The sequence below is a fragment of the Octopus bimaculoides genome, chromosome 9 (assembly GCF_046866305.1).
Source record: "Octopus bimaculoides isolate indiv1 chromosome 9, ASM4686630v1, whole genome shotgun sequence".
NCBI classification, from domain to species: Eukaryota; Metazoa; Mollusca; class Cephalopoda; order Octopoda; family Octopodidae; genus Octopus; species Octopus bimaculoides.
Window position 1 is genome coordinate 3,238,060 of NC_142936.1, and position 25,664 is coordinate 3,263,723.

At 38.5% G+C, this 25,664-nt stretch overlaps 1 protein-coding gene and 1 long non-coding RNA gene across 2 annotated transcripts in view; one reads left to right on the forward strand and one right to left on the reverse strand.

The window, feature by feature from the left end:
• LOC106869149 (uncharacterized) overlaps positions 1-15,784 on the forward strand; it is a 131,790-nt gene extending 116,006 nt beyond the window's left edge. The window contains exon 4 of the long non-coding RNA XR_016243011.1: positions 14,646-15,784. This is a non-coding gene — a long non-coding RNA (uncharacterized LOC106869149). The remainder of the gene's footprint in view (positions 1-14,645) is intronic.
• LOC106869150 (nostrin) overlaps positions 8,511-25,664 on the reverse strand; it is a 58,772-nt gene continuing 41,618 nt past the window's right edge. Inside the window, exons 7-16 of the mRNA XM_089356956.1 lie at positions 23,406-23,513; positions 22,110-22,226; positions 21,294-21,401; positions 18,738-18,857; positions 18,418-18,526; positions 17,500-17,588; positions 16,106-16,234; positions 14,968-15,106; positions 13,386-13,508; positions 8,511-10,878 (exon numbers count right to left, since the gene is read on the reverse strand). Of these exons, the coding sequence (XP_089213082.1) occupies positions 10,775-10,878; positions 13,386-13,508; positions 14,968-15,106; positions 16,106-16,234; positions 17,500-17,588; positions 18,418-18,526; positions 18,738-18,857; positions 21,294-21,401; positions 22,110-22,226; positions 23,406-23,513 (1,146 nt within the window). The 3' untranslated portion in view covers positions 8,511-10,774. The remainder of the gene's footprint in view (positions 10,879-13,385; positions 13,509-14,967; positions 15,107-16,105; positions 16,235-17,499; positions 17,589-18,417; positions 18,527-18,737; positions 18,858-21,293; positions 21,402-22,109; positions 22,227-23,405; positions 23,514-25,664) is intronic.

The following is a 25,664-nucleotide window of genomic DNA, read 5'->3' on the forward strand; positions in this document are numbered from 1 at the left end:
TATTTATTGCTATACAGTCTAACATATGTATACAAGGTCTCACACATACATATACATACATGCCTTTATATATATATACATACACATACATGAATATATATATATATATATACACACACACACACACACACATACACGTACATGAATATATATATATATATATATATATATATATATACACACACACACACACAGATGTGTTTACGTATACATACATATATATATATATATATACATATATATACACACACACACACAGATGTGTTTGTGTATACATACATATATCTACTTATAAACACACACACACTTACCTGTGTTCATCTGAACACTTACTAATACTATGAAGACATACACACACACACACACACATACCATTACCTTTGCACACACCTACACACATGCATTCTGACACGTATACCTCAATTTCCCTACCCACCCACCCCCAACCCCATACACATCCATGCACACTCCACCCACCCCCACCAACCTACAACCTACCTCACCCGGCACACATATGTTGTAAACAGCATCAACAATAATGATGGAGACGGTGGTGGTGGTGTTGGTAGTGATGGTGGTGGTGGTGGTGGTGGTAGTGAGAGCCATGGTATAAGTGTTAATGGTCTTGTTGTTTTTGTTGTTTACTAGTCCCATGTCAGACTATGTCACAAAGTGGACCTAAGACCGATGACGTTCCTAAAATGACCATCCCATCTGATTTATCTGGAATTATTTTGAGGAATTATCAACTTGTTCATTATACAAATACAATCTGAAATTGTTTGATGTATTTTTTTTTTAAGATGGTACATTATGATTTGAGGTAGATTTAGCTCCTATTTCTAGTGGGTTGAGGCAACTGTGTTGATACTAATGGTGGCATGAGTTGTATGACTCAAAGGTAAATGGTAAGGCATCACGGCTACCATCATTTGGAGAGGAGAGAGGAGGGGAGATGAGAACATGACGGATGGAGTCTGTGAAATGGATAGGCAGGCACACACACACGTGTGTGTGTGTGTGTGTGTGCGTGTGGATATATATAGGGAGAACAGGTAAGTTAAGACAGGTAAGTTAAGACAGGTAAGTCAAAGAATTGCAGTGGATGTTTTAGTAACTTTCTGGTAGAAGCTGAGCTGTAAGTTGAGACGTAGAGAGGGAGAGAATGAAAGAGACAAAGCAAGAGAGAGAGAGAGAGAGAGAGAGAGAGGGAGAGAGAGAGAGAGAGGGAGAGAGAGAGATGGTAGTAAAGGCGAAGGTATCTCAGCTTGTACACGGGGTGGAGAAGGTGGGGGGTGGTTATCTAGTCTAGTATGTATGTTATCTTCAATTTAAATATGTATATGTTTGTCAGACTTCTGTTAACATCATCCCCCTGGCACCTCGTCCAATACTTGTCATAGTGGTGGTGGTGGTGGTGAAAGTGATGGTGAGGAGATATAAAAACTGGAGGGATGGGTGCCCCTAATTTTATGTAGGGTGAGGGTACATTAATTGGCCTCAAGTGGCTGTCTGTTGTTTTGGGGGAAACTGTGTGTTTATTTATCTGCCATATTTTTTACTCCTGCCCCCACCACCTTCTTACAACCACACATTTTCACTTTGTTTATGTCTTTTCATTCATCCATTGCTTTGGTAATAAAAAAAGGTACAGAAACTATTATTATTATTATTATTGTTAAGGTAATGAGCTGGCAGAATTGTTTGCATGCTAAACAAAATTCTTAGCGGTATTTTGTCTGCTGTTACGTTCTGAGTTCAAATTCCACCGAGGTCAACTTTGCCTTTCATCCTTTTGGGGTCAATAAAATAAGTACCAGTTACGCATTGGGGGTTTCGATATAATCAACTATCCCCCTTCTCCAAAAATTTTCGAGGCCTTGTGCCTAGAGTAGAATAATAATTATTATTATTATCGTTATTGTTGAGTGAGAGAGCAGTGCATGCCATCAAAGTGACACTGGGGTAAAATATACGAAGCTTGGTAATTATTGAGACCAAGACCTTTGGAGATATGTTGTGATTGAGAAGACCCGGAAACTAAAGTGAGATCACGACCATGGATAATGCCAGAGCTGCATGTCTGGTCCATTTAAGAGGACCCTTAATGCGTCAGGTGATATAATATGCTTGAGAAGACCTGTTGAGTCAAATAAAACCAAAATCTGTGGCCAGTGCCCCCTGACTGGCTCCTGTTCAAGTGGCACATAAAATGCATCATCCAAACATGGTCGATGCCAGTGTCCTCTGACTGGCTCCCATGCTGGTGGCACATAAAAACCACTCTCTGAATGCGATTGATGCCAGGCCCACCAGACTGGCTCCTGTGGCACATAAAAAGCACCCACTACACTCAGTGGTTGGCATCCAGCTGTAGAAGCATTGCCAGATCAGATTGGAGCCTGGTGCAGCCTCCTGGCTCTCCAGACCTCAGTCAAACCGTCCAACCTATGCCAGCATAGAAAACGACGTTAAATGTTGATTATTATTATTATCATTAAGGTAATGAGCTGGCATAATCGTTAGCATGCTGGGCAAAATGCTTAGCAATGTTTCATTTGTTTTTATGTTCTGAGTTCAAATTCTGCCAAGATTCCCCCTCCCCTGAAATTGCTGGCCTTGTGCCAAAATTTGAAACCAGTATTATTATTATTATTATTATTATTATTATTATTATTATTATTATTATTATCATTATTATTATTATTATTATTATTATTATTATTATATCAAGCTGGCAGAGTTGTTATGGTGCCAGGCTAAATATTTAGCAACATTTCTTCTGGTATAACATTCTGAGTTCAAATCTTAATGAGCGCAACTTGACCTTTCTTCCTTTTCGTGGAGGAGGGGGAAAGGTCATAAAATAACTACCAGTTAAGCAACTGGGGTCCATGTAATTGACTACGCTGTCCACCCAAATTTCAGGTCTTGTGTCTAAAATAGAAAAGATTATTATTATTATTATTATTATTATTATTATTTATAATAAGGCAGAGTCATTAGCAAGCTGGGCAAAGTGCTTAATGTTATTTCGCTATGTTCTGAGTTCAAATTCTGCTGAGGTCAGCTTTGCCTTTCGTCGGGGTCAATAAATTAAGTACCAGTGACACACTGGTCAATACAATCGACTTATCTCCTTCCCCAAAGTGGCTGCCCTTGTGGCAAAATTTGAAACTATTATCATAATTTTTTATAATAAGGCTGTCGTTACGCTCAGTTAAAATTCCACTGAAGTTGACTTTGCCTTTCATCTTTTCAGGGTCAATAAATTAAGTACCAGTGAAACACTTGGGGTCAATGAACTCGACTACTCCCTCCCACCAAATTTCAAATACAGTAGAAAGGATTAGCATTGTTTATAATCTACCGTTCCGTTGTAGGTTATTTACATTTCACTCTCCCGAATTCTGCTGCCCCACCCCTTGTCGTCTCCATCAAGGTTGCGAAGACCCAGATAGATGAGTGCATGGGTAGGGAAGTGTTGTTTTTCTTTTCTGATGTTATTTATATTCATTTTACCTCCCTCTCCACCCCACCCCGCTTCCACTGTAAACTGATACCTGATTCTCTGTTCCTTTATCTCCCCCTTTCTCTTATTCTCTAGTGGTGGTGGGGAGATGTACTAAATTTCAGGTAGGGGTGGTGTTGGTGGTGGTAGTGTTTATTTTTGTTGTTTAGTCTACAAGTTAGACTGGCTGAGTAGACCTATGAGAATAGGCATTATAACCACAACATCCCTACGGTTAAATTATTTAATGTTTTGAAGTAGCAGGATATGATATGAGCAAAAAAAATAGCTGCTATTTTATGTGGTTGGTTAAGTCATCAAACGGCTAGAAATAGTAGCTAAATCTCCCTCAAGTTATATCTTAGTGTCTTAATGAAGGAGAATATATATTTGTTAATACAGTTTATCGTGGCACTCCGTCGCTTACGACGTCGAGGGTTCCAGTTGATCCGATCAATGGAACAGCCTGCTCGTGAAATTAGCATGCTGAGCACTCCACAGACACGTGTACCCTTAATGTAGTTCTCGGGGATATTCAGCGTGACACAGAGTGTGACAAGGCTGACCCTTTGAATTACAGGCACAACAGAAACAGGAAGAAAGAGTGAGAGAAAGTTGTGGTGAAAGAGTACCCCAGGGTTCACTTGATATATGGAGCACTGTTGGAACCCATAACCATGTGGTTGGCAAACAAACGTCTTAGCACACAGCTACACATGCATGCACATACATACGCACACATACTTTAATCGTATATATATGTAAATGATATGTAAGTGTACATATATGTATATATGTTAGTGTGCGTATACTTATGTAGGTCTGCTTGTGTGTACAAATCTCATCCAGGTCCCCCGAGATACTCATTAATTAAGGCATTCCTCTCCCGAGGCAAGATAACGAGTACCAATTGAAACTCAGTGTATTTGTTCTAAGCATAAACAAAACCAGTGTTTTTATATATATATATATATATATATATATATATATACATACATACATATATATACACACACACACACACACTTAAGTGTATAAATGTGTGTGTGTGTGAATAGTGAGCCAATGTTGAGTGTAAATTATTAATTAGCCTCATAACACAGCCAGGTAAACATTCACCTGAAAATATTTTGTTAAAACCAGCTGATGTAAATATTACAATCAGTGTTTAGTCATCACTCATTATTCATTGTCTGTGTAATTATTTCTCCTGCTTTCCAAAATGAAGCCCAATGCCATTGTTCAGTAGCAGAGTTGCCGTTTCTTGTCTTCAAGTCTTCAATTCTGCTTCTTAACTTATCTCGTCTACATTTTATTAATCAATATTGGGATACAAAGTTAATAGACGTTCTACATGGCTGTTCAATCAGCTAGAAATAGCAACCAAGTCAAACTTAACATGTTAAATAAAGAAGGATTATAATGTATGTTTTGTTGTGCCTGGGGAGAGTCATTCTCTTTTTGTGCCTTATTATTTAACACACACACACTGGTAAAGTTTCCACTCATTTACTTATTTATCTTTCCTATAATAAGGCACCAAAAGAGAATGACTCTCCCCAGACACACCAAAACATAGTTCAACACACAAACTCACATAAAGAATCTTGCAAACCAAATCCAAAAACGCTTTGATAATGAAAAAGACAGGATGGTCATGGCTGGAAGCTCTTCCTTGCACTTTTGCTTATCAGGTATGACTTGGTTGTCATAAATAACAACAACAGCCACCAATGTCTCATAAGGCTGTGACTGGAATCTCTCTATTACGTGAAACTCAGCAACTCCTGGTACAAATCATCTGCAAAGGAATCTCTTTTCATCAAAGTCATGACCACCCTGAGCTAATTTTAGACTCAGTGCACCGAAAGTGATGTTCCATTGCTTAAGTTAGGAGCTTATGATTTGAGGGGATTTGGTAGGTATATCTAGCAGGCCCAGAAAAAATTTTAGGTGCAGGAATGGCTGTGTGGTAAGTAGCTTGCTTACCAATCAAATGGTTCCGGGTTCAGTCCCACTGCATGGCACCTTGGGCATGTGTCTTTTACTATAGCCTTGGGTCGACCAAAGCCTTGTGAGTGGATTTGGTAGACAGAAACTGAAAGAAGCCCATCGTATATATATATATATATATATATATGTATATATGTGTGTGTGTGTGTGTGTATATGTTTGTGTCTGTGTTTGTCTCCCCAACATCGCTTGACAACCGATGCTGGTGTGCTTACGTCTCTGTAACTTAGCAGTTTGACAAAAGAGACTGATAGAATAAGTACCAGACTTACAAAGCATAAGTCCTGGGGTTGATTTGCTCGACCAAAGGCGGTGCTCCAGCATGGCCGCAGTTAAAGGACTGAAACAAAGAATAAAAGAATTCGTGGAGAGAAGACTATTGAGGGCTGCATGCACCCCTGTGGGTGCCACAGTTACAATTAAACCATTGCTCTAATTCAGTTCTGTTCTGATTTGGTATTGAACTGAGTTTGGTGACTTTTGCCTTGTTTAGTACATGTATTTGCATTTTGTTAATTTGTACAAATAACAGTTCTTCTAATTTGCATATTGCTTTTGTTTTGCTCATGGAGTTTTGGGTTCTGCTTTAACCAGCATGTATTTTTGCGTATATATTGCTCACTCCATTATTATTGCTGGGTGGGCTTTCCCGTGGATAAGTCTGTATTAAAACAGAACAACCTTTGATGTAAAGACCCTCACTGGCTCATGGTTGCATACCGGGGTCGATCTAAGCGACTGACCCCTCCTCCCGCCAAATTTCAGGCCTTGTGCTTAGAGTAGAAAAGAATATCACGAGCAGGGGCAGTTCTGTTGACCGAATCAACTGGAACCCTTGTCGCCCTGACAAAATGCCAGTAATCCATCAACTCCATGACTGTCCAGTGATCATACTGCACAGACAGGATTTAGTCTTATACAGAATGGTCGATTAGAAAACAGAAGTGATTACCAGTGAGACAGAGGGCCAGTCCCTGGAATTTTTCAGAGGGAGAGCACAAGATAAGAAGGGAATACAATTCCAGGAGAAAAAGGCGTAATAACATTATTTAGAAGGGGTCATATGCCCCTCAGGCCCCACCCGAGACAGATACAACGTAAACACAATCAGGAATATGCGATTATATCCATGTCTATTGCCAAGTAAAACCAAAAGGGAAGTAACCAACACTATAGTCCTTGTATGATTACTTCCCTTTAAATTTTCTTTACCACTGGTTCATTGTCGTTTCACATCTTGCAATATCTGTAAACTTAAGAAATCTCATGTAACATTATTGCTATTTGAATGACAAAGCTGTCAATCATTAATCAAACTGACTGAATATATTGGCATGAAACTTTTGGTATCAGGCTTCTGATTCTATTATCTTCTCTGAGACCTTATATATATATAACTTTTATAAGGAATATTCTAAAAGAATATGTAACTGAACTTATATTGAGTGCTCTATTATTTTGAGCAAATAAATATATATATATATGTGTGTTTTTATATTATTAATAAATTCATAAAATTATCAATAATATTCGCAGGAAATCAATATTTAATATTCAAATTTCGAAAGATATATATCCAATATGACATGGTAATATAATAAATTTAAAATTTAAGATATACGAAATATAAATATAAATATATATAAAAAATATGAATGGGATTCATAGGACTACCAAAATATCCAACAACAAGATGAATTTTACTATAATTACATACCGAAGTCTTATATATATTCAGAAAAACAAAACGTACCAATTTTTATTAAAAAAATATATATCACTTAAAATTTCAACAAAGGATAAAAAAATGAACTTTCCAAATTATAGGAGGATTAATTTTACAATTTATTTAAAGGACAGTATACACTGTAATATTTTTTAATTAATATTACATATACCATTCGTTCTTAATACATAGATTATAAATCCATTCATCTCCGAAGAGCGGAATTATTGATAGTATGCTGATCTTTTGATTACATTGTGATTATAATAATATCCGCGAAACGATCGTCAGATGTTTAATTTTAAAAAATTTTAGACTTTATAATATTCATGCTTAATTACGCATAAATTTTTATATGCATTTATATTCACATGTATCTTTATCTACATTCATATTTTTATATATATTTATATTTCGTATATTTTAAATTTATTATATTACCATGTCATATTGGATATATATCTTTCGAAATATTAAATATTGATTTCCTGTGAATATTATTGATAATTTTATGAATTTATTAATAATATAAAAGCACACACACACATATATATATATATTTTTTACATGACTACCTCGTGTGTGTGTATGTATACATACATAAATGCAGACATGTGATGTGTGTATGTGTGTGTGTATATATTGAAGCTCCAATGTCTGGCAACTGACTTAGTAAACACCCACAAAATTATTAACCACCTCGAGCACCTTTTTGAGCTCCATGTGTCTAACACATGTGGGCATGCCTATAAAGTCAATACAGCACAGCTCCCATGAGTTTTGCAAACATTTTTTCACACTCGAAGCATGGAACAAATTACCTGCTTCAGTTGTTAGCTAAGACATTGTATCCTTTAAAACCTCCATGCTTCCTGAAATTCACCAACACTACACCTCATATCCCCCCACCTTCCATATGCATGCACACATGTATATCATAACCCATACACTGTTCCCTTACCTGTCATTTGTACATAATTCCATGTACTGCACATGCACCTTTGATGAGTTGTAGTGCACCTGAGCACTGTACACAATAATTTCATTATTATTATATATATGTGTGTGTGTGTATTTATTATATATGTATATATCTTCTGTTCCCTGTGGTTTCAAGGTTTAGTCCCTTGTGACTTAACCCCACAGCCACTTTAAACCTTCATTTAGTTTCATTCCTGTGTGTTCTGATTCCACTGGAGTTGACTGTCGTTCATTCCACCTGAAACCAAGACCCAACAACAACAACACAGACAAAATGCATGAGCTTTCAAAGTCTCTGGAAAATTCCATTGCTCTTTATTAAGTATTCACTTAGATTTTAACAAATTTAGAAGCTTAAAATTTCTTATTTTGAGAAGTTTTTTTTTTTGTTTTGTAATCCAACTTGAAAGATTCCTTCTGGTGTATCTCCAAAATGTGTGAAGAGAACCACCAAAACCAAAATGTTAAGTATTAACAAAGTACGTCACTGCATCAGTCTTATGCGTGATTCCATAACAGCAATGTGCAATCTGCAATGCACGTTTTTTTTTGTTTTTTTTTTTTGCTTTCATTTTACTTTATATATATACATATATATAACAGTCACAGCAGGCTGAGTTTTGGATTAAGGATGCCAAAATTTTCAGCTGAAAGCATTCAGTGATTTTTGTGTAGTCTCCTATTGCTGGTGCTTTGCTGTGTGTCCATCCATGGCCCAAAATCCAGAGAAAAAGGTGTGGTGGGAACATAGTAAATTTGATGAGGGTTTTATTCATTTGTTTTCCTGTGAATGTGTGTTTAGCCTGTAGAGCGGAGGGACTTCCAAACAGCATCATGAGGAAGTCAATTGTGTCCTAACAACCACATGGCCAGTCGGGACTTTCTATTTACATACAGGATTGTGGTCATTTTGTAGTCTTTTTTTTTTGTTCTTGGTGTTTTGGCAATGTTCAGAAGAGCAGAATGTTTGTGTCATTTTATTTTTAAGAGGACAGATATGTAGGGTTATCTAGAATACTTTTTCTAGTTAATATTGCTGGCCTGTGAATCAGAGGTGGAATTCCACAGATCAAATTTTATATTTCCAAAGAAATTTCTCTCTCCACTAATTCTCAATAGTCCAGGCAGTCTGTTACAGTAAAATACACATCAACTAGGTCTTAGAATATTACTGACAACAACAGAATCAACAGCAGCAGAGAGAAGACAATCCCTAAAATGATTTAGTTAAGATTCTCTTAGCCTGTAGTGCAGTTTTAGGACTACGTTCTAACTGTGGGTGAAAATAAGTCTATAATACGATTGAGCCTCTCCATATTTTAGACAGGAACAAAGTTGTCTCTGTGACTGTTTAAGTCTATGATAACTAACTCAAGTGAACTCCAACCTGATACTTCCAATTGCAAAACACCATTACAAGATCTGCTAAACTGCACTTTGAATACAGCCAAGCAATAAAAAGGTGGCGTTTGTTATCTATTTTTCAATGTTAAGACGAGTGAAAATATTTTCAAATAGTTGCATGTTGTTGGAGCAATTTTCTTGAGTTAGCAGGTAAGCCTTTTCGTTACCGTTAATCTAATCAATCTTTAAGTAAGAGAAAGACCCATTGTTTAATTAGCTGAACAGAGAGAGTTATGACTCAATGGCTAAAGTAAGATTTTGAAGTTTGAAAACATGCTTGTTGGCCATCTAGTATTTAAACAATAATATAATACCATCCAGTATGTCCCATTGCCATAGCAGAGCATATAAAGGAGTGGTGGTGGTGGGGGGGTCTTTCTGCTCACAGTAAATTCACAGCAGCCTGGAGTTGTGTGGGGAGTAACAAGAGCGAGTGACTCATATGTTGGTAAGGGACAGCATTGATCGTTTTGATCGACAAACAATACATGAGTGAGTTAGAGAGAGAGAGAGAGCCGGATGGACAAAGCCTCTCTGTATCTTATTTTAGTTTGGCATGAGCTTGTATCATCAAAGACATCACCAGAGAATTTGTCAAGAAGAAAAGTAAAAATAAATTAAAAAGAAGAAGAAAAGAAGGAAGTTGTTTAACAACTCCTGTCTGACTGTAAAAAGCAAATAGAATAGACAACAGCCAACTATCGGACATTCAATTGTCCGATAACAATGTCAGACTATTTTTCAACTACCAGACATGTTTTATCCATTGTCCGATAAATAATTAAGTCAAAACTATTATGACTAGAGTAGTAGTAGTAGTAGTAACAGGAATAATAGTAGTAGTAGTAGCAGCACTATATACAAGCTGAAAGGACAATTGCTGTAGCTGATGTAGTTTTGTCCTTCATTTCTGATCCACAAACACAGGTTGTGTGTGAGATGTGTAAGGTGAGGGAAGAAGTCCCTTCAGTTTTGCCCTTCGTGTTTCACTTTCAGTCTTTTGCTCTTTTTTTTCCACTCAAGTTTTTATCTTCTTAAAAAAAAAAAATCTGGTCTCCAGAATTAGCCAAAATTTTGCTCTGTTCCTTTTAAAAGTTTTCAGTCTGTCACACACACACATGCACGCACGCACAAAACTGTTAAATCTCCTCCACATAGTTTGCAGGGAATATCCCCACTTTACCATGTAACTCTCCTTGCCACCAGCCATCAGGTTGACGAGTGTAAACATTGATTATGTCACCTGAAAATGTAAAAACAAAAAAAAACAAAAAAAAAAAATTTTAAGGGTCAATTCTTTGCTTGTGAATAAGTTTTCTAAAAGCAACAAATTAAGTTGAATCAACCATCTCAGTTTGGATCCTGATCTTGTTTAATCTAATCAATATAACGGCTTTTATTCTTTAACATCAGGTCAGTTCTAAATGAACAAACATCTGATTAAAGGCATTCCAGTAGTGACCATCCTGCCCAATTTCTCAAAACTACATTTTATGCAGCGAGTTAAAAGGAAATTTGGCTGTTATTTCTAGCAGGTTGAGCAAACTACATTGATACTACTACCTTGGCCCAAATAAAACAGTTTATATATGTGGTGGCAGAATTTCAATTGACACCATTTCATGTCATTTTTATGACAGCAATGTCCACTGACCAAGGCCTTTGTTTCTTAGGCATTAGGAAGTGCATCCAGCTATAGAAACATTGCCAGATCAGATTGGAGCCTGGTGCAGCTGCTAGCTCTCCACACCTCAGTCAAACCGTCCAACCCATGCCAGCATGGAAAACGGACGTTAAACGATGATGATGATGATACGGATATGTTCACTGAAAATGTAACAAAGACACAGTTCTTAGTATGTTTAATAACTATTTTCAAGAATTAGTTAATTTTATTCCGAAAAGCAATGGTCAATAAAACACACCATTCCTCTTTGTTGTGCCCACTGAAATGCCATCTTGCATCTTCTGGGAGTGCAGCACTTCAAACCAGGAACCACAGTCTGAGACTGTTATGGAATATATTCATTCTACCCACGTCGTATAGACTGCATGTAAGGAACATGATGGAAGGGAGATAATTCAGTATGTGAGACAGATAAGGAGAGCACCAACGGTGGATCAATCAGTTGGAGAGAAGCTCTTTAGCAATAAAGCGCAACTGCAAGGGCGGGCGGGAGAGAAAAATATTTAATTTTTCAAATTCATAACTATGTAGTTTATAATAAATTTTTTTGTTTTGGGCTTTTTCTGTGAATTCTAAGAGACCTTGTCAATTTTTGAAGTTGTTTGCAGGAGAGTGGTCCCCCACACCTGTTCTATGTGGAAGCTTAATCTGCCAAAAAATAGCAGCCAAATCTCAAGAAGGCTGAAAAATCCACATATATAAATAGTATGGTCATGGCTAGAACGCTTTTGATTGCATATCAGTTTGTTCAGGGTTTAAACAACAGCCTATTCTACTTCTCTCTATTTCTACCTAGTGGAAGCGCATGGACAAGTGGTTAGAGTGTTGGACCCAGGGTTGTAAGATGCATTGAGCTCTTGAGCAAAACTCTTCATTTTATGTTGCTTCAGTCTTCTCAGTTGGTAACCTAGCGTAATAGGGGACAAAAGGCATAGACTGCAGTTTGTGTTTATCATAGGTTTTCCTACATTCGGTCTGTGAAGCACACACACAGTAATACTGCTAAACACAGCAGTAACCAGACCAAGACCACTTTCCTGGAAATAGGATTAGATGGCAGCAATACTCTATACATTGCATATATATAATTTTAAAATGAGCTAAGAAAAATAACTCAGTCATCATCATTGTCATTTAAGGTCCGCTTTCCATGCTGGCATGGGTTGGACAAAGTGGCTAGTGGAGTGTAATCTTAAGAATTGAAGATTCTCCCAAGTTGATAGGCCATTAAGGAAAAGGACAGGCTTCAAAACCCATTCACACACACACATAAAGGCAGAATCACCATTGGCTGGAATACCTTTGATTACAATTTGTTAAAGCTGTCTTGAGATTAAGCCAGAACAGAAATAGAAGAGATTAGCGAATAGAAGCAGTCAATGACAGCATAAACTACAGCTTTGGTATCAGGACGGATTAACGAGAAACAGTAGTGGATATTGAAGTTATTAATACTCTTTATTATGTGGTAGCAACTTAACTATAATAATAACAGCAGTAATAATAATAATAATAGTAGAAGGAACTGAAATGTTGTTAGTCAACGGAACAGAGAAATGAGATTTTTTTTTTTTAAACTAAAAAGTGTCTTATTTACATTTGACGGATATTTGTCCTCATCTTGTTTGTTGTTAACACAATGTTTCACCTGATATACCCTCCAGCCTTCATCAGGTGTCTTGGAGAAATTTCGAACCTGGTTTCTCATTCCTAAGGTATTTTTCTATTATTATTATTATTATTAAGGTCACTGCCCGGAATTGAACTCAGAATCTTGGGGTTAGTAGCCCGCGCTCTTAACCACTATGCCATATGCCCATGGACTACTAACCCAAGATTCCGAGTTCAATTCCAGGCAGTGACCTGAATAATAATAATGATAACATCAAAAAATACCTTAGGAATGAGAACCCAGGTTCGAAATTTCTCCAAGACACCTGATAAAGGCTGGAGGGTGTATCAGCCAAAATGTTGTGTTATCAACAAACAAGAGGAGGACAAATAACCGTCAAATGTAAATAATTCCTCATCTCTTAAATACAGAATGGTAAAAAGTGTCTTACCTAGTTTGATGTCAAGCTCATCATCAGCGTTCGCTGAGTAATCATACATTACTCGGCATTGTCCAGTACTGCCAACACTACCTGGATACTCATAATTATTGTCAAACTCGTCATCAGAAAATTCTGGAAAAACGTAAAGAAACATAGTCAAATAACTGTACATTTATATATATATATATATGAGAGAGAGAGGTGGGGTAGATATAATGAGTCTGTGTACCACCATAATTACTGTTTAACGTCTGTTTTCCATGTTGGCAAGCTGGAGGGCTGTACTAAATAGCAGTCTAATCTGGCTTGGTTTTTATGGCTGGATGCCCTTCTTAAAGGCAACCACTTTAGTGTGTGTGTGTGTGTGTGTGTGTGTGTCTGTCTTTTGTTTCAGTCAACACTAAGACACACTGACAGTGTAAACATACATACATCAATATGACAGGCCTCTTTTGGTTTCTGTCTGCCAAATCCACACACAAAACTTTAGCCAATGCAGGGCTTATATGAGAAGATACTTGCCCAAGGTGCTATGCAGTGGGACTGAACCCGGAAATAAAACAAGTAGATCATGAAAGAGAGGGAGTGTGTCACCAGCCATCTGCCCTACTACTCTACCAACCGTTTTATTCCTGAATGACACAAGTGGTCTTTGACAAGATAAACAGCACACACATATAACAAAGACTAAGTTGAAGATGCATTTAATCATTTAGTATTACAGTTTCTATAAAGAATAGAATTTCATTTATGGGTACCCATGCAGGTGGCACGTAAAAAGCACCATTCGAGCGTGGCTGTTGCCAGTACCACCTGACTGGCCCTTGCGCCAGTGGCACATAAAAAGCACCCACTACATTCTCGGAGTGGTTGGCATTAGGAAGGGCATCCAGCTGTAGAAACTTTGCCAGATCAGATTGGAGCCTGGTGCAGCCTTCTGGCTTGCCAGCCCTCAGTCAACCCATACCAGCAGGGAAAGTGGATGTTAAACGACAATGATGATGATTGTGTGTGTGTGTGTGTGTGTGCGCTTGATAAATTAATGGGAAGGCAGCAGGAGCAGTGCTCTTTGTAGCTCGTCCCTCACTTGTGCAATTGATGTAGTTTAGTGTTTCTGAACCATTTTTATCCACAGACTTCTTTGATTCCCATTCTACATGGATGGACCCCCAGAGCCATTCGGGGTTTAAAAAAATCCAAATAGATTTTTATAATTAAATCTCATTAGGGACTGTATAAAAATTGTTAAAATATTTTGTGTATTTGTAGGACTAAAACCAATTCATTGCACATGAATTTTAACAAAATCTTATGTGGGCCCCCAAAAATATATGGAACCTAGATGACAACCACTGATGTAGATGATGTCAAATATGAAGGAAAAACATGAAATGATGTGTAAAACGAGGAGGTCTGGCATAAATATTGGCAGCAGAGTGGACTGTGTTTATTTCATGTAAGGACCAGATGGTGGTGAAAGTGGAGATGAGGGCAGACAGAATGTTAGACCTGGTCTCTGTGTTTCTAATGTGAGAGAGTTGTGCAGTTCACAAGGAAGAAAAACAATGAGAAAAAAAGCTTGACTAAAAACCTTCTTGGTCGAAATCATCAAACGGTGAAACAGGAGGAGAATGCTCAACACTGCCCGTGCTGTTAGAAGTGGCTATGTATGAGGTGCCACCTTCTAATGCTACGTTAAGAGGAAGTCGAAGTGTTGATGTTGGAATGCCCTAAAAATAAAGAAACAATTTGCATTAAGAAAACTTTATCTCTCTCTCTTATATATATATATATATTATAATCCTCATTTAATGTCCTCTTTCCATGCTGGCATGGGTTGGACGGTTTGACAGGATCCAGTGAGTCGCAGGACTGCATCAAATTCCAATGTCAGTATGGAAAATGGATGTTAAAAGATTATATAGCGTGGCTGATACCAGTGCCGCCTGACTGGCACATGTGCTGATGGCATGTAAAAAGCTCCATCCGAGCATGGTTGATGCCAGTGCCACTGGACAGGCTCCCGTGCTGGTGGCATGTAAAATGCACCCACTACACTCTTGGAGTGGATGGCGTTAGGAAGGTCATCCAGCTGTAGAAACTCTGCCAGATCAGATTGGAGCCTGGTGCAGCCTCCCGACTTGCCAGCCCTCAGTCAAACCATCCAACCCATGCCAGCATGGAAAACGGACGTTAAATGATGATGATACATGTGTGCATACACATATAATACAGAGAGAGAAACTGGTAATGAGCGTATTGCTAATATACTCGATTCATGATGCTGGAAAAAATAAGTAAATGATGCTTCAATAAGAAAACTACAATATAAGAAAACGTAAAACTTATTTTGGTGTATTCTGGGAAGGTCATTATGCCAACAATAAACATGCACTGGTTCTATTTCACTTCCTTGTTTTTATTAACCATTTAATTAATTGTTTGTTTGATTAATCATTCAGTCAATCAATTGATCAGTTAGAGATACAACAAAATGTTTCAAAACACAAATTCATATCAGGATGGAAGACGGATGTTAAATGATGATGAAATTCACATCAAGAATCTTGCAAACCCAAAACCCACCGAAATAAGAGGCAGAACATTAGATATTCACTCCCCCAACCCACAAACAGCCACTTCATGTAAATCTAATTTTTTTTTTTTTTAATCTCTAATGATTTTATTTATGGTTTTTTGACAGTAACGAGAGGGTTAATTAGCCATACCTGTTTGTCCTTTAAGGTCTCTATATATTGAACAAACCGATGATTTGGTTTGCTCTGACCATTTATCACAGATAATGCAGTGTTTATCTTCAAGTGGCTGGCTTCAAGGAAGTTCAGTGTAAATGTTACCTGTAACACAGAGAAGACACCTGGTCACTTAGACATATAATACTCGAGTGTGTTAGATCAGAGAGAGAGAGAAAGAGAGTGGCGGCAGATATGGGTTAACAGTGTACAGAGCTCCATAAAAACTTTCAACCTATTGAAAAAGGCTTTATGTGGACACAACAACAAACATTTCAAAATCAATTTTCTTTACAAAAGAAGGGGACAGCATGCAGGGTCCATGGAATTTTAATCACACTCATAAGCATTTCCTTTTTGAGTTAATACCATTCAACTGGATGCTCATATATACATATATATATATATATATATATATATATATATAATCATGTATGCGTATAATATTTTTGAAGAAATCTATGTGATTGCATGATTATCTCCAGAACAGGCACATAAATCTTAGCTCAAATTAAAATTTACCATCTATAAAAAAAAAAAGAGGAGAGGAGGACATATAGATAAATAAAATGTCTTTGATTACAGTTATGCTTTACCAGGGCTCACCTGGCAGCAAACAAGCACTGAGTGTACCATTCCTGTGAGAGGATTTGTTGGAAGCAAGATTCACAAAAGACGTTGCCAGAAAATTGCCAGAAGCCAGTGGAAAAGTAAACCATCTAGCTCAAGAGAAAGGACGAGTGGTGCAGCAAGATTGAGTATTGCGGATGACAGAAACATCTGGCCCAGAGTTACAAAATCTGACTCGAAACTTGTGCAGGAGCTTTGTTATCCACATCAGTGAGTGACAGCTCTGTGCAGTTCTAATGCTGTGGCGGAAAGGATTGAAATACTTACAGAGCTGCTTGGCCACCTGATGAAACACCAACCCTTGCATTCAGAGATGGGGTACAGCAGTACTCTCAACACACAAGTGCTTACCCTAAATGTAAGCTACTGAGCAACACTGCAGGTGCTATATAAGAAGCACCTGTACAGGTGCCAGGTAAACAGCATCAGTGCTGGTGTCACATAAGAAACACCTGTACTGGTGCCACATAAAAAGTGCCCAGTACACTCTGTAAAGTGGTTGACATTAGGAAAGGCATCCAGCTGTAGAAACCAGGCCAAAACAGACAATAGAACCTGGTGCAACTCCTGGTCTTACCAGCTACTGACAAACTGTACAACCCATGCCAGCATGGAAAATGGATATTAAATGGTGATGATGATGATGTTATACAACATTTAAATGTGAATCTTTTTGTGAAAACGAAAAAAAACAACAAAATTGAGAATCTCAGGAAAGAAAGCATTGAAAGCCACCAGACCTGCATCAAACGATTCTTTGCTTCGTCTTGTGCATCAGCATCTGCAAAATTTGGTCGGTCTTTATACACTTGCAATAGTTTCTCCACCCCTGCAATAAATAGAGAGAACAGTTTATTTTGTGAAATATAAGGCTAAGTCTTGCTGAACGACAATATTTTAGTAGGACATTGATTTGAGTCCACTTATATAACTGGTATTTATTTCAGCAATCCTGAATCAATATTAAAAGGACAAAACTAAACAATGTCAGATAATTTAAGTCTGTTGCTCAACTAATTCTGCCAACTCATAACAAACCTCGCATACTCTCGGGCACGGAGACTCCTACGTTGGGGCCTCTATGCAGTAAGTCAACCTGTTAGAAATAGCGGAGGTATTCAGTTGTGTTTGTGGACAAGAAGATATCTCAAGAACTGTTGGATGGATTCGGATAAAACTTTCAGGGATGTTTGACCTCATGACTGGCACAAATTGATTAGATTTTGGGATCAATATGGCACAGGACAAAGATTCTGGATTATTTTTCCTTTTTTTTTTTTTTACTTAACCTTTGAGAGCGGTTGGATTCATTTTTAGTATTTTCGTTTGTGAGAGCAGTCGAGTTTATTTCAGATATTCTCATTTTAAAAATCATCTCTGGCTAACCATTGAGAGGATGTTGGTGTTGCCTTGGCAGAGTTTTGTGCTCTTGTTATTATTATTATGGCAACCAGGCAGAATTGTTAGCACACCGGGCAAAATGCTTAGTGGTATATCGTCTGCTGTTACGTTCTGAGTTCAAATTCCACCGAGGTCGATCTAATCAACTCAATCCCTTTGTCTGTCATTGTTTGTCCCCTTCATGTTTAGCCCCTTGTGAGCAATAAAGAAATAATTATTATTGTGTCTCACATACGCAAAATATTTTGGAGATTTACCTTCTTTGCCCTTTTTCTCACGCTCGACTGCAGATTCAATGTAAAACAAATAACTCTTGAGGGCCTGTTTACGTCGGTTTGTGTTCATGGTGAGGTTCATATCTTCAGCCTTGAGAAAAAACATAAAACAAGAGAACGAGAAGAGGTAAGTAAATGCTTTTGTGCAAACCACATTGAGTATATGATGGTTAGAAACAAAATCAGAGACAAGCAAAGGTTCCTAAAGACTCAAAGACAGCCACATTAGTAGGGAACAAAAAAAAAAAGGATGAAAAGTAACAAAAAAAAAACCAAAGAAATCATCTCATATCAATACTCACGTAACAATCGAACAAAATCTGATGGGGCTGAGGTGGACCTGTCCCTCTCTCTTTCATCACATTTTTCAAATCTTCTTTTAAGTCGACTTGGCTAACAACTTTATCCAAATTCGCATAAGCCTGAAAATTTAATATAAATATATAAATGTGTGTGTGTGTGTGTGTGTGTGTGTGTGTGTGTGTGTGTGTGTGTGTGTGTGTGTGTGTGAAAGGGATAGAATAATTTTGAAGAAGGGAGAAAACAATACAAATAGGTAGAGTCTAATATTTGGATTCACTAAGTGGATTATCCTTTTGTTAACACCTGTAATCACAGCAAACAAAATATCAAGGTGGAATAGGTATGGTTGAGTGGCTAAGATGCTCTCTTTGTAACTACATGGTTTCAGGTTCAGTCCCACTGCACAGCCCTTTCAGACAAAGTGTCTTCTACAATAGCACATGGTTGGCCAATGCCACGAGTGGAATTGGTAGATGGAAACTATGTGGAAGCCTGTCATATAGAAACGGGAGTGTCTTTGCATTGCATTTGTTCACTACCCCAGCTATTGATAGACAACCGATGTTGGTTTCTTTATGTCCCAGTAACTGAGCAGTTCAACAAAGGAGACTAATGGAATATGGACCAGACTTAATACTAGGATCAATTTATTTGAGGCGGTGCCCCAGAATGACCACGGTGCAATGACTGAAACATATAACAGATAAAAGACATGAACAGCACTAAATGATGCAGTCATACAGATTGGTCAGTGAGATAGCATTGAGAGCATGGCTTGATCTGCAAGAAATAGAAGCCACATCTGACTGAAATTACATTATACTGTCTTAAAAAAAGGAAGGACACATTGGATAATATAGTCTAAGATACGTTATGCTTGAAAAAAGACAGCACAATCATATTTAGAATGTCACTGATCATAGTTCAATCCAGGTTTACCTGGATTGAAACAACAATTCCAATTTCTTTATTGCCCACAGTGGGGGGCTAAACATAGAGGGGACAAACAAGGACAGACAAAGGGATTAAGTCGATTACATCAACCCCAGTGTATAACTGGTACTTATTTAATCAACCCCTCAGGATGAAAGGCAGACTCGACCTCAGTGGAATTTGAACTCAGAACGTAATGGCAGACGAAACCTGCTAAGCATTTTGCCTGGTGTGCTAACGATTCTGCCAGCAGGCCACCCTAAATCCAGGGTTGCTGCTTCTCTAAGAGCACCCTTCTCTCTGAACATGCAGTAATATGCAAACTAGAGAAGCTGGGGAGAAGTAGATCAGTAATTGATATTCTTTTACTTGTTTCAGTCATTTGACTGCGGCCATGCTGGAGCACCACCTTTAGTTGAACAAATCGACCCCAGGACTTATTCTATCAGTCTCTTATGCCAAGCCGCTAAGTTACGGGGACGTAAACACACCAACATCGGTTGTCAAGCGATGGTGGAGGGAACAAACACAAACATATATATATATACATATATGACGGGCTTCTTTCAGTTTCCGTCTACCAAATCCGCTCACAAGGCTTTGGTTGGCCCGAGGCTATAGTAGAAGACACTGGCCCAAAGTGCCATGCAGTGGGATTGAACCTGGAACCATGTGGCTGGGAAGCAAGCTAAGGCTTTGTTAGACATCTGTAATACTATCTTAATTACTGATGTGTGTGTGTGTGTGTGTGTGTGTGTGTGTGTGTGTGTGTGTGTACATTAACATTAGTAAATAAGTGAGTATTGCAAATGTGTAACGGGGCCTTTAACAAACAGGCCTGCACAAAGAATAACAAAGGAAGTCTAGTGAAAGAGAATTGCTTCTTCAATCCTTGGTAAGCATAGAATGGAGACAACAGAAGCCAGACATTAGGTGTCGGGTTACTTTGACGAGTGAAACTATGCAATGTCGACGGGGGCAGGGCTATGTATCTCCCTCCACAGTAACCCAACATACCTGATTTTTAACTTGCCAATAGAGAGAACCAGTTGTCTCTTGTAATTCTAGCAATGATATAGATATGGTATTCATATAATTGTTTCATTCCCCTAATTAATAAGGTTTGTTTTAACGTTACTTTCAGCCAATGCCAGATGTGGGTGTAATGTGAGTATTTGTGTCTTATCTTTTACTTGCTTCAGTGGTTCGACTGTAGCCATGCTGGAGCACCACTTTGAAGAATTTTTAGTTTAATGGATAAACCTAAGTACTTATTTTCTGCTGGGGTCCCTTTCCACTAACAAGTTCCCCATATAGCATGGATACATACATATACACACACACACACACACATAGCTTAGTAGAGTTAGCGGTTGGAATAACCATCTAAGGGATAAGAAGATACGTTTTTATACACATACATACATATACGTATATATACATACACACACACACACATATACATGACTGGTTTCCACACAGTTTCCATCCACAAGGCATTGGTCGGTCTGGGGCTTTAGTAGAAGACACTTGCCCAAGGTGCCATAGAGGGGAACTGAACCGGAAACCACCCGGTTGCAAAGCAAGCTTCTTAACCTACACAAAGTAAAGAAGGAACTTACCTGAGACAACTGCGGGCCCTGTTGTGATATATTTGAGTTAAAGACCTTTAGTAATTCCTGCATCTTGGTGATGCGATCCTCTTCAATAACTTGCATCTGAGCAGCACCCTGTTTGAAAACATTAGCACGTTAGTCAATATATTCTTTATGAGAATTTACTTATTCATTCAGGGAGCAGTTGATGACAATAAATTTAAAGGGTTCCTCTGAAGCATTTAATCTAATTTAGGGTTGCCACAGTGGCTGGGTTTTTTTTCTTTTAAAGCCTAATATCATGTTTTTATCCCCTCCAACCCACCCCATTTGGTTGGCTTCATAATATCTGTTTGTTTTTATTTCTTTATTTTATTTCTTATAAGGCCAGGAGTTCGATTCCCAATGGCATGTTGTGTCCTTGAGCAAGACACTTTACTTCACTTTGCTCCAGTCCACTCAGCTGCCAAAAATGAGTTGTACCTGTATTTCAAAAGGGCCGGCCTTGTCACATTCTGTTACACACTGAATCTCCCTGAGAACTACATTAAGGGTACGTGTGCATGTCAGTTGGGTTGATCATAGAGGACTGGACAGGGCTCTTCCTACAGCCACGGGATTTGAAGATTGCTCCTCTCCAACAAAAAACAAAACAAAAAAACGTTCATTAATCTGGACATGGTTCTTCATAGTGGACAGGACAGTCTTTCATAAAGACATGCTATGAAATTTGAAGACTGCTCCCACACCATACAGGAGACCCCCCAAAAAAAAGAAAAGAAACTGAGGAAGACCCGAGAAGCAAGAAAATAGCAGCAGCAGCAGCAGCAGCGTACGTGTTACCTTTAATATGCTGAGATCCCATTCTTGTCGAGCTGCTTCTGCCTTTTGGCATGCTTCACTGTATTCTTTGTCACACTTCTGTACCACGTCATACTGTTGCCGACACTTCTTCTCCAACTGACAACGAAAATCAAGAAATAAATAATTAAAAACTGCTCTAAATGGTCATATCAGTTATTATTCTAGAAAACATAGGATAATGTAAGCCAATATAGACTTCAAGAGTGCTCCAGCAAGGCCACAGTTCAGTGACAGAAACAATTCACAAACACACACACACACGAATTGTCTATTGTCAGCAGGTTTGACAAAGAGACCTAATAGGTCATGTGGAATTAAAATGCTCCAGCATGACCCCCTCAGGTTAGAAGTTCAATGACCTTGATAGAGAGAGAGAGAGAGAGAGACACACAAAAGAACAGTTAGGCATACACACATTACCCAGTTACATTATTCCTATCTTCTAAACAACCATTCACCATTCTATTTGTTGTAGAGTTTCACAGCAGGAAGTCAGGAAGATATCCAGCTGTGAAAATATTTATTCAAACGAATCACAGGAAATATTCAAATTTAGGGTAGGAAAAAAAAAAACAAAAAAACACACAAGCAAACAAACAACCAAGACAACATGAAATCTCTCTGTCCCCCCCTCTCTCTCTCTTATACACATGTAAACATTCACATTCCTTGTAACTATGCATGCATGGATGAAAGAGTTTGTTTGATTCTGCAATTGAGTTTACAGTCAGACAGCTTTTTCCTCCTGTTTACCACTTAAACAAGGCGCAATGGCCCAGTGGTTAGGGCAGCGGACTCACGGTCATAGGATCGCGGTTTCGATTCCCAGACCGGGCGTTGTGAATGTTTATTGAGCGAAAACACCTGAAGCTTCACGAGGCTCCGGCAGGGGATGGTGGAGAACCCTACTGTACTCTTTCACCACAACTTTCTCTCACTCTTACTTCCTGTTTCTGTTGTGCCTGTAATTCAAAGGGTCAACCTTGTCACACTCTGTGTCACGCTGAGTATCCCCCGAGAACTATGTTAAGGGTACACGTGTCTGTGGAGTGCTCAGCCACTTGCACATTAATTTCACAAGCAGGCTTCAAGGATATGTCTGATTATTTCTAGCAGGTCAAGTGACTGTATAATGGCTCCCTTAAGTGCCATGCTCAGGGTCACAATGAAATATCAGTAATAACATACAAACTTATGATAATGCGTCCAGTAATCCATTTATACATCACGGTTATAAAGGATTTTTGCTTGAAACATTATAAAAATGACACTCACCTTAGTTATATCTCTGTCTGTGTATTTCCCTTTGCCATCTCTGGCTTCTGCAAGTTGCTCCTCAAATTTTTCTAAATCTCTCGACATACTAAAGGCGTTCTTTTTGGTCTGCAACCATAAACATAATAAACATTCATTTCGGTTTCCTTTTTTTTTATTTTTATTTATTTATTTTACATGAACATATAATCACAAATAATTGAAGAAATGAGTGGTTGCTTGTAAAAAGCACCCACTACACTCTCGGAGTGGTTAGCATTAGGAAGGGCATCCAGCTGTAGAAACCTTGCCAGATCAGATTGGAGCCTGGTGCAGCCTCCTGGCTTTCCAGTCCTCAGTGAAACCGTCCAACCCATGCCAGCATGGAAAACGGACGTTAAACAATGATGATGGGGTTTGAAGAATAGATGACTGCCACAGAATATGCTCTTGCATAAAATTCTGGGTTTCAAAACCCCTCTGGGTTGATGTCACCTATTCATCATTTAATACTCAATAACATAAGTACCAGTCATATGATAAGGTCCATTTGTTCATTCTTGGGTGGAGAAAAGAGAAACGTGTGACTATATATGTGTAGGCATGGCTGTGTGGAAAGAAGTTTGCTTCCTAATCACATGGTTCCGGGTTCAGTCCCACCATGGCAACTTGGGCAAATGTCTTCTACTACAGCCTCAGGCCAACCAAAAGCCTTGTGAGTGGGTTTGGTAGATGGAAACTGAAAAAAAGCCCATTCTATATATGCATGTGTTCCCCATCACCGTTTGACAACCGGTGTTGGTTTGTTTACATCCCCCGTAATTTAGTGGTTTGGCAAAAGAGACCGATAAAATAAATATCAGGGGGGGGGGGGGGGGTTAAAAGGCAGAATAAGTACGGAGGTCGATCCATTTGGCTAAAAAATTCTTCGAGGTGATGCCCCAGCATGGCCACAGTCTAACAGGCCTAATCAAGAAGCGGGACTGGAATTGTGAAGTCATCTTACCAGCAGCCTCATTGCTAGACAAACACTCACTGAAAAGTATTTGATTTCCTACAGCCGCACATGGACGCACAAGTGGACGGAAGGGGTGCAGCCACACAAATCCCAGGACAACAACTCAAAGTCAATAACTCATTGTTCTTGAAAGGCAAGAAAAAAAATAAAGTTCACTTCAGAAGGATATTTGGTTCTTTAATATATAATTAGCTGTTTTACCGTTAATCATTCAAACAGAATTAGGTCAGCCAGAATCATTACGAAATTATGATCAATTATATAATGTAATTGTTACTATTCGTAGTCTTATATTGGCTAAAGACCACACATTTACGTTGACAGGGGTTGGTTTTATTGAAGGAGTTCAATAAATAGGCCCAGGCTTGTCTATGTGGTTAAGAAGGTCACTTTGTAATCACATGGTTCTGAGTTCAGTCCCACTGCATGGCCCCTTGGGCAAGTATCTTCTACTATAGCCCCGAGGTGACCAAAGCCTTGTGAGTGAATTTGGGGAGATAAGAACTATGTGCCAATATAACATGGCAGTCCTGGTTTAGGATGAATGTTGCTGTAATTTAGTCCCAGGAGACATTGTCTGCAGCTGGCTATATGAGATGATCTGTGTCCTTATATTTTCGAACAAGGGAATGTAGCACCCCCACTCAGCTCAAAACAATATCTGTGTATCACGATTTCTGGGTTATTTCCCTTCATCAGCTCAGAATATCTCTCGTGAGATTTAAAAATAATAATTTTCTAATTTATAGAACAGTGATTAGTTGTCACTTTGAAAACTATATATTTCAAACGGAAATTTGGCAGCGCCACCTCTAGCCAAACAATTATTCTGTGCTGAGTGGGGGTGCTAGATTCCCTTGTTCGAAAATATAAGGACACAGATTGTGTCATATAGCCAACTGGAGATGATTCTCCTGGGGCTAAATTAAAGCAACATTCGTCCTAAACCAGGACTCCCATGGTATGTTGGCAAATGATCTTTACTCCAAGACACATAAGTTGTTGGCTGCTAAGCAACTAAGAGTATACCTAGCTGAGATCCATACTCTAAACATGTGAATTGTAACAGTCTGGAGATGTTGTCATTTAGATGAACCCCAGTATGCAACTGGTACTTAAATTATTGACCCTGAAAGGACAAAAGGCAAAGTCAACCTTGGCAGAATTTGAACTCAGGATGTAAAGACAGATGAAATACTGCAAAGCATTTCACCCAGCGTGCTAACGTTTCTGCCAGCTCGCCGCCTTCAGACAAAAATAAT